This window comes from Oryzias latipes, chromosome 21 (assembly GCF_002234675.1).
Source record: "Oryzias latipes chromosome 21, ASM223467v1".
NCBI classification, from domain to species: Eukaryota; Metazoa; Chordata; class Actinopteri; order Beloniformes; family Adrianichthyidae; genus Oryzias; species Oryzias latipes.
This window is the reverse complement of record NC_019879.2, coordinates 24990952-25001047: the sequence shown is the minus strand read 5'-3', so window position 1 is coordinate 25001047 and position 10096 is coordinate 24990952. Positions and strand designations below refer to the sequence as shown.

Here is a 10096-nt window from a genome sequence, read left to right as displayed (position 1 = left end):
TGAATTAATTTACGGCATTTGTTACAGCCTGCATTAACCAGAATAAAGAACCTTAAAAGAGGTTAAGTCTCCGTGTGGGAAAAGGACACTACATTATTGTATGGCTCTTTCGAAATTACATTTAAAAATATGTGGCGTTTATGGCTCTCTTGGCCAAAAAGGTTCCCGACCCCTGCACTAGACAGTGCACTGAACCTTTTTTCTTCAATGATTTGTGATCTTTCACTGGTGTCCATGGATTACATGAAATCTTTCCACCTTTATCCACCTTTGTCATGGTAGGGAGAACACGTCAATGTAAGGGTGGGGTCATCTAAGATAGCACAAGGGTTAATCTGCAGGTGGATGCATCAGAATCGAGTGAAGGAGTTTACCTACAAGCTTTCTCAACTATTTTTTTCGTCTGCTTCTAATTCACCAGGAGGATTAAAAAAAAACAAACAAAGCTTTGTTCGCTGAAAGCTTTCTAGTTTTCGTCGGTTCTTTATCACATGATTACATGAACTTGTAAAAATGCAGACAGTCATCTGCCAGAAAAAAATTAACGGTCTTTTGGGTTTTGAGTTATCAGAAGACAGCCTCAAGGGAGGGAGGGGGTGTGGGGTGGGGAATACCATTCCGGCGATGCGTGAACGTCGACCATGATGGAGCCTTTTGGAGCTACAGCAACGAACCGAAGACCAAAAGAAACAAAAACATGGCTGTGCTCTTCTGCGGGACTGTTCTCCGTCACTTTGAAGATGTTCTTGTTGACTGCATCTCATCTAGAGACGAAACACGTTGAAGGTTTGTTTGTTTCCATCTTTGCTTTGTCCTTTGCGCCTCACATAAATACCCTACTACTAGTATTCCCTTTCTTATACTAAAATGTTTACAACTGTCTGGTTTCCTGGTTTCCAAAACAAACGTGTGCAAAAGATTTCAAGAAAACAGTTATTATTCAAAGATAACGAACAAGGCTGTCGGTACGCTCGTCTGCTTTACTAAACTATCGCGAGGCGTCAAATCGTTTTTTTTTTTTAAAGAAGTAGTATCTTCAGAAATGAACCGAGAGTATAGATCATTTTGGAAAATGATTCAGTGGATCACATCTTTTTATTTTAGGATGAATTGTTTCTGAAATGTGGGGGGAAAATCCTCTAACTTAAGTCAAACCTTAAACAATAAATAAACGTCACAAAGAGAAGAGCACACAAGCCCAAAGTCTGTAATTACAGAGGGGAAAAACTGTTATGAGTGAAATGAATGGATGTACTAATCAGTGAATATTTGACCAAATTCACGTTTATTTACTATTATTCTCTTTTAACAGAAACCAACTCTGCCACAGATATTCCTTAATTTAGGTGGATATTATCTGTGAACAAAGTGTTGTTACCATGACAACAGCTAATCTTATTTTCAAGGTGCTTTAAAAAACAGTTTTTTTGTTTACGCTGAATGTCGATGTCTGACCAGGATAAAGTTTTATTGAACACCATAAAACTAAACTTTTAATATGTTTCAAACGTAAATATGAATAAAATAGACATAATATGTTATTCAGGAATAAATCAACTTAACCCTTAAATAACTTTTTTTTCTCTCCATAAAAATGTACTCTCTCAAAACTATACAAGAAATAAAGTGAATGTTAAAAGAAAAATACATAGTTTTTCCTTACTTGTATGTAATTTTATTTAAAAAAAAATCAAATATACCAAAATATTTTGCTCTCCATAAATTTACAACCTTTCAAAATTACACAAATTCAAAATAGGAATATGATGCAAAGGAATATGCTGTAGTGTACGGAGCCCGTGTCCTGACATTAAGATATAAAAATATATCTTGTTCCCACAGATTAATATCTTGTTCCCACAGATTATTATCTCGTTCGCACGAAATACTATTGCATTCCCACAAGATACTATTGCGTTCCCTCAAAATACTATTCCGTTCCCTCGAAATGATTAACTCGTTCGAGCGCAATAATTAATCCGTTCGAACGCAATAATTATTCACGTCATAAGTTATTCACGCGGATATGCTCTCTGTACGCCGGCAAAAGCAGCTTTCAGCTGTAACTCCTGTGTCTCTGTGACCCATATTCGTTCAAAAAAGGAACATGAAAAACAAAAATGATCACTTTATTACTGTCATAATGAATATAAGAAAAATATCAAAAGATTTATGATAACTAGGCTTCTTTGTCATACGATAGCTCCTGCTAGGCTACTACTAGTGCCGCCGCAGAGCTCTGTGATGTATGCCGGCATTTGGGCAACTGGCTGGTTGGTTGACAGACAGACAGCTGATATTGTAGTTTAGGGTCGAATAGGAATAATAATATTCAAGAATTGTCTTTTATTAACTTTAGCAGTCAGTTGCTTTACATTCGAAGGCTATTAGGCTACATGCTAACTGACTAGCCGATCATTTATCCCGTTATTAATTTACGTCATAGATTTACAGCAGATACCTTCACATTTCTGTCTGTGTGTGTCTCATTACATTGCATTGAAGACACGGAGGATGTTTAGAGAACAGATTTATTTATTTTACAAATCTCTAAGGAGATGATTGTGTAGTAATCATAGTACAAACTCTCTTTCCTTAATGCAGATTTTGGACAGATTTTTGTATTAAAGTCATGTTTTGTTCTCTTTACAGCTGTCCAGGCTGGAGATGTGGTTGTGATGCTTGGATCCTCCGCCATCTTGCCCTGCCACATAATCACAAATGATCGTCTTTCCCAGATCACATGGCAGAAAACGATCAAAGGAAAAGCACCAAATGATGTTTTCTTGACAATTCAGCCCACAACCGGAGTGAAGTATAGTAATGGACAGGATTTAAGATTTGAATTTATTGGAAATGTCAATGACAAAAATGGAACCCTGAAGTTTTCTAATGTGACACTGAAGGATGAAGGAAGCTACACATGCATCTTCAGCTTGTTCCCCAGTGGAACACAAAGCAGAATTTCACAACTTGTAATACTTGGTAAGATCTGACTGTTTACATTGTTCTGCATTTTGTTACTGTTGTTACTGCAACATCTTGATTTTACTGGTATTCCTTTAGTGCCCCCAATCACAAATCTGATGGATCATACACCCTTAGAGGGAAATGAGGAGGTTCCACTTGCAACCTGCACAGCTGCTGCTTCCAAGCCGAAGGCAGAGGTGAGATGGATCAAAGGTTCTTTGGAAGGAAAAGTTCGAGAAGAACTTAATGAAACTCAGCATGCTAATGGTACGACCACCACATGGAGTACTCTGCTTGGAAAACCTGGGAGAGAGATGAATGGTCAGTTGGTGAAGTGTGTCATCTCAAGTGAGGCAACTAAAGAAGAAATCTTGGAAACCAACATCCAGGTCCACTGTAAGTATCTTCAAACTTCCTCTAAAGCAAATGTCTCCTTGTGATTTACATATTTAAACAAACATTTGCAAAGATTAATCTCCTCTGTGGTCTTCCATTGTCTGTTTGGTAACTCATTCCTTTTCACAGTTCTCTACTTTCCTTCTTAAGACTGGAGTTTACAAAATACATTCAGCACATTTACCGCATTTAAATGGACATTTTCAGAAGGATTTTTTTTTTTCTGAAATGTTGTTTATGGTTGTAGGGACAATGCTGGTTTCAGTTTCAAAACGTGACATTGGGTTCATTGATTTGTCTATCAAAGCGTGTCAACAAAACACATGGACAGTGATTGGTCAGGCCACTGATTGTGCTAATGTTTTTCGTCTGGGTGCATGTTCAGTTAACTGTTTGAGTTTTCTAAGCAACCTGTTTTTGGTTCAATGTAAATAATTTTCAGAGTATCTGGTCTGGTGTGGTTTCACACGGCACTTTTACAAGCTAACTAAAGACGGAAGTGAACCAAACGCTCTTAATCAGACCAGAGTTATTTTGATCCACATGTGAGAGCTTTCACTCTCGTCAAACCAAATTAATTTAACAAAGAAACAAACTGGTGGGAATCTAACCTGCCCGTGTGAAAGCGCTCTTTGACTGGGTTGTTTCTGATTTTGATGTTAAGTACCTTATTTGTAAGTTAATTTGGATAAAAGCTACTGTGATTTTAATTCTTGATTTAAAAAAATGCTCAAAATGTGTGCTTTTGGCAAGGACAGCAGTGTTGCTTCTCATTTCAAAATCATCTATTTTCCGTCGCAGTTGGTTATTTCTTCAGCAGAAAGATGACAGTTAAGGTTTCGTTTGGTTGCACAACTTTACCGAGGAAAAATTTGTGAAAAGTATATGACAGAATCATCTTTTGTCACTATCGGACTGAGGGGGCAGTAGCACAGACCTTTCTAACCCAGAGGCCTCAAAGCTAGCAACTTCAGAAAAGATTCAGGGGTTTGATGAAAGTCTGAAGGAATGTATCGTAATGACACAAGAATCTAAGAAATGGCTATACGGTGCTGCTTACCCTGTGAGGAGGGTTAATGAAAAAAAAAACTTCTTTGTGTGGGCAAAAATGTGCTTTGGTAAAACTCTTCATGTCCAACATCACATGAAGGAGCTTGGAATCTTCTCTTCCAACTTTTTTTTATGTAGAACTTTTTGTGCGATAATGATTCTGTTTTTTAAACAGAACAATTATATTTTTGCACAAAATTGCATTTTATTTCTTATTACAGTTTTAACTGTTGTCATTCATATCGTCACATAAACCGTTCTGTCCTTTTTGCAGACTTGCCTGCTAAGGTCAACATAATTGAACGATCTCAAGTCTCATTTGAGTGTGAAACGGAAGCAAACCCAAACGCCACTGTTATCTGGAGCAGGTACAGTCTTTACAATGCCCTTTTCAAACGTCATAAGGTTTTAAAAAGCTGATAAGTTTATCATCTACACTCTACAGCAGCAGTCTTAACTGCCAAAGCAGGCCCCTTGGAAATAAGTCAAACATTCTTACACCATTGGGGGGCCTTTTTACTTTCTTAAGATTCAGTTTTTGCTGTGTTGTTTGCGTTTGGAGTATGTTCTCAATAAAAGTGTTTGGCCAAATTTGATAAGCTAGTCTTCGAATTCGAAAGAGAACATTTTTCCTCTCAATGGAACTGGAAAGTGGACTCTTCCTGCCTGGATGGTATTTTTGCAACTGGATACACTATTAAACAATGGGAGGAGTGGAACTTGGTTTTTGTATCCCAACTGTCTGCGGAAGAAATATACCTATCAGATGCTTGATAATGGGATTTCCAACAATTGTGACTGGAGGATTTCGGATTTTTCTAGCAGTTTCGAGGCCCCCTACAGCGAGAGGTCAGCTGTTGGAGGTTTGTGGAAAGACACACCAGACAGTAAAGACTCGGGAGGTTGGGAGACAATCCCAACCCGACCAGAAACTTATAAGGATTTACAGATTAGAGCGCTTGCATTTTTTGAACTTGCACAGAAATGGATGACTAATAGGAGAAACTTTCTGTATGGATCAGAGGACACCGAAAAACAAATTTCCCAGGATTTCTGAACCCAAACAGGCCATCTAATGGACAATCAGACCCCCTTCAAGGATGCAGCTGACAGACTGCATCCTAGCTGAAGGTGCGATACCCCTGGTACTCCTAATAACTTCTGTGTGGGTTAAAATGCAGTCTGACTTGCCAGGTTAGGATAATGCAGCCTTGGGGTGGTTGTGGTGTAGAAGTAGAGCAGTCCATGTGTTCAATGTCGTTGGGAAAGACACTGAACCCCTCACTGCTCCAGGTGGTTATAGGTTGGCTGCAGTGTTCGGCAGTGGAGCTGCCATCAGCGTGTGAATGTCTGGGACTGAGACTATAAACCGCTTTGGTTTATAAACCGCTTTGGTTTGGAGTCACCGCTTGACCAGATGGCTGATCCACCATTTGGTTGTTCAGCCATCTGGTCTACAGTTTCATTGAAGATTCCTACCCACCCCTGAAGTTGCCCCTGGCAGCAGCTGCTGGAGACAGTAAACGGGGGTGCGATCACACCCTGCCTCGCCCTGCTATCTTTCTATTTTCTTTATTTCTCTAGTAGGTTTTTGTTTGCTGTTACTGCAAAGCACAGCTGTAGCAGCACCTAATATGCAGGTGTGAGGAAGCCATCTGCTCTTTGCTGACAAGGGTTATGCCTCCCTCTGGGGTTGGGGATGAGTGTGTGTTATTGTGCTGATTTAGTGGCACCTCCAAAAGCAACAAAAGAGCTGTCGGGGGTGGGAGTGGGGGTAATGAAAGGTTTATTGTTTAGCTTTTGATATAATTAGAAGCAGAAATCTGCTTGAGTAATTAGTGACGGATTTACCCATCCTGCAACATTTTCTTTTTTAAATGTGAGACATTTAAAATGTCTTAATTAACGGTAAAAATGTGTTGTTTCTTTTCAAAAAACAAGATTTAGTAAAGATTAGGAAATCCAGAACTTTTGGAGCACCACCTCTTTTAAGCTGTCATGTATTCATTTGTATTTTTTCCTATTTTCTTTTTAGCAGATGATCCAGTATTTCTTTTCAGTCTTTCTTTTTCATTCTGACTGCAGATGACTAGTTATACAAAGCATGCATTAACATCAACACTCTTTGGTTTGTTGTTTTCAACTTGTTCATCTGCTCAGAAAAATAGCTGTAAAACTGGGACCAAATAAAAATGAAGTTAAAGCTTTAAGCCCTAATAGAACAACACCAACTTTTCTCGCTGGCCAAATCTTTGCCTAAAGGACTTTGTAACTTTGTAAAACAAAGTTTTTAATTATGTTTTTAAGAATTTAGTATTTCCTTTCTCTGTGAAGTGACTTAGAATTACCTGAAACTGGAAAGATGGCCTGTTCTAAAATCTGCTTGTTTGGATTTTTCTTACTGTACTGTAAAACATCCTCAGTTAAGGTCCCACTCCAAGCATCTTTGGATCCAGTAGTCTTAATAATAATTATACTCTTTTTAACCCAAAAGTTCACTTAACAGAATATAAACCAGAATCCAAAAGTATATTTTCTTTATCAAGGAAAAGAACACATGAGGAAAATGTTTGAGAGAAGAAGCAAAAACAAAAGTTATGAAAAAAGAGGAATAAAAACGGAAGTTTATAACTTGAATAATGTGCTATAAAGAAAAATATATCATGACAAAAATTAGCAAGATGTTACGAAAAAGATATCAGAGCAAGAAAGTTAATTCTGACAAAGAGTAAAAGCTGTTTATTTTCTAAGTCAATGGGATTTTGGCTTCTTGGAGGCAGCAGCTACTTCCTGTTTAGAACGGGAGCGGTCACTCAGTCCATTTCCTATTTACAAAGAGGGGTTCGTAAAAAAAAAGTTTGAGTCAAAGGACCAGACTTTCCGTCACCAGTTAATGGGAGTGGAGGGTGTTTAACTAAGTCTTCAAGGGTAACTCAGGACATGTGATAGTCAGCTACTGCTGTTCTGTTCAGACTGCAAGCAAAGAGGTGAGGCAGATCTATGACAATATTTATTTTAAACTATTCAAAGAACAAGTTTGTGCACCAGCCGTTAAGTGCCAGTTGTTGTGACCGCCATGCATGCCTTGGTGGGGAGGTTGTTAGGTTGTTGGTATGCTTTTCTTGGGTGTGCTGTGAAACATCATATGCAGACGAAGGTGGAGTATCTAAAACTGGTACTCTAGTAAAAGCAGTACTCCCGGTACTGTAAAAAAAAAGTACACAAGTAGTGGTAAAAAGTTGTCTCCCTGAATAATTGCAAAGGCTACAAAAAGCATTTTACGCTTCTGGAGTTTCTGTTTCTGAACTTCAATCCAGCAGAGAACCAGTGAAGGGAGTTAAGTGTTGTTGACAGATAACTACCCAAAAAATTTCCCAAGGTTTGCATAGAAGAATCAGTTACATTTATGCAAACCTTCAGAAACAGAAAAGGTGTGACTCCTGCTGTTGGCAAGTATTGAGGGAACTTTTATTATTGACCAAATACTTGTTTAAATATATTCCTTTCATGAGAAACGGACTGACAAATACCTGTTTTGCCTGACTGTAATTGATGCAAATGTTTTAAACAAAATGAATGTCACTAGACAGATGCAGCCCAATGCAAATGAGTAACAGTACTAGTTTATCATTGGAAGTCTACTTGAATTAAAGTGTACTGTCCTCACTGAAACGTAACCTAGCTTTTAGCTAGACAGCTAGCTAAACTTTATTCCAAAAAAACTAGACGTGTACATGCTTTAATAAACGTTGTGTTTAATCTGGTGTACAAAGTGAAACTGTAAAAATACAGAAATAAAAAGCACTTTATTTATCTTTGTAAAATAGTGTTTTTTCAATAAACATGTCTGTCTCGTAAATATTTTTAATTTACTAGCCGGCTTGGCTGGTGACTCAAAAATTAAATTTCAGCTCCTAAGTGCAAGGATTTTAGTTATTTAAAATCCAACAAAAAGCATTGACTGCAAACTATGGAGAAGGCATGAGTCACAAGAACAGGCAGACAGCAGACAGCTGGTTCCAACAGCTAAATCAGGGTCAGGCAGGCAGGGGTCACAACAGGCATGAGAGCATCAAACGAGAAACTGGAGAAGTCAAGGTCCAGGTGAGATTCTGGGCATGTGGCAGGAAGACAGAGTCAAATACAGAACAGGGTCAGGATAGCAGAAGATCAGGGGGTATTCCAGAAAGTAGGTTATGCTAGCTCCCACTGTAAGTTTGAGGCTAAGGAAATTGATAACCTCAGCTTTCAGTTCCAGAAATGGAGGTATGTTTCAAGGTATGTCAAGTTGCCATAGCAACTCATGCTCTGAACATAACCTGGTCTGGAGCAGGTTTAGTTGAAGGTTAGTTTGTTTTCAGAGAGGGGAAGCAGCATGCCGTGTCCATTTGAAGATGATTTAATGGATGAAGAAACTCAGTTAATACTTTTTCCACCATGAGAGGCTGATAAGACCACCTATGGATGTTGGAAAGATAAACTTTTTTACTTTGATCTAACTTAATTATTTGCTTCAGTTAAGATAAATCTTTTTTTTGTAAGTCAGTTTAAAAATTACACGTAGTTTTCAGACAGTTATTTTACTTTCATTCAAATTAATCTAGTTAAGTAGGTGTAACTTTGGTACTGCTGTTACATCGGCACCGCAAAGGATTGTGGGATATCATTCCCTTTGCCTGTCTGGACAGATTTGGGTTTAAGTGTGGGTTTTTGACCAAATGTGTTTAGTTGTTTAGCTGTTTTACTGTGTTTTGCCATGTATCGCTGAGTTATTTTGCCCTACTGAGCTTACGTCTCTGCACCATGAGTGAGAGTGAAGGAGAGGATGATTAGTTTATATAGCACCCCTACGGCCAGGAACTGTAAGGATAATGACAGTAAATTCTTTAACGAATTTTTGCACTCCGTGCATTTTTTCCCCCGTCTTTTTTATTGTTATAAAAATTAGTATATCTGCCGGCTCAAACTTAGACATTTGAGAGTTCAAGAAATATAATTAATTTAGATGGAAAAAAGATTAATTGAATTGGAGTAATATGACATTTAGTTAAATAAATATGTAAATTTGAGTTGTATAAACAATTATTGAGTTTTATAGACGTAAGAAATTAGGTTGAATAAATTTAACTAAATTTTTTGTTACCAATAGAAGTAATTCATTTAAGTTGGCAAAATTGGATACGTTATATATATAATATATGCGTCACAAGGAAAATGGAAACAAGATCAGAAACTCGTGCGTTTACTTTGTCTGCTATTTTTCTACACGCAGAAACTCTTTCTTTTACTGATGATGCAGCCGTGTTACTTTTTTGATGGACGTGTAATCTTCATACGCCGTCATTAAAATCTCAGACTCCGTCTCACTGAAGTACAGCGTTTTCTTTTCATTTCACCCCGCGTTTCCATGGTGACTCCAGAAATCGGCGATCTATTGAGAATGACTTTATGTACCTGCTGTGCACGCCCATTAACCCAGGGTTACCAAGTCGAGTGTATTTACGTTAACTCATATCCGGTCTTTTGGAACCGACATACCCAGAGTAAGCAAGTTCAGGCGGATTTCAGCCAGAGTTCAGGCTTAAAGTCAGGCTAGTTTAAACATGCTTCCTGGAATACCCCCCGGGCCTGGATATAAGTCTTGGTAAAGAAGGCAGAGTGACACAAACAATACTTCGCT

At 38.1% G+C, this 10096-nt stretch overlaps 1 protein-coding gene across 5 annotated transcripts in view; it reads left to right on the top strand.

The window, feature by feature from the left end:
- The first annotated feature begins 268 nt into the window (after positions 1–268).
- The window catches only part of LOC101173666 (nectin-1), a 33616-nt gene continuing 23788 nt past the window's right edge, over positions 269–10096 (top strand). For 2 of the 5 annotated variants that reach the window (XR_910911.3, XM_011489878.3), the window contains exons 1-4: positions 269–786; positions 2653–2985; positions 3067–3366; positions 4691–4784. Coding sequence is in view for 4 of the 5 variants with exons in the window: in XM_011489878.3 (XP_011488180.1) it covers positions 642–786; positions 2653–2985; positions 3067–3366; positions 4691–4784 (872 nt within the window). In the remaining variant the exon portion in view is untranslated. The remainder of the gene's footprint in view (positions 787–2652; positions 2986–3066; positions 3367–4690; positions 4785–10096) is intronic. The other 3 variants (XM_011489879.3, XM_023950809.1, XM_023950808.1) reach the window with 2 other exon arrangements.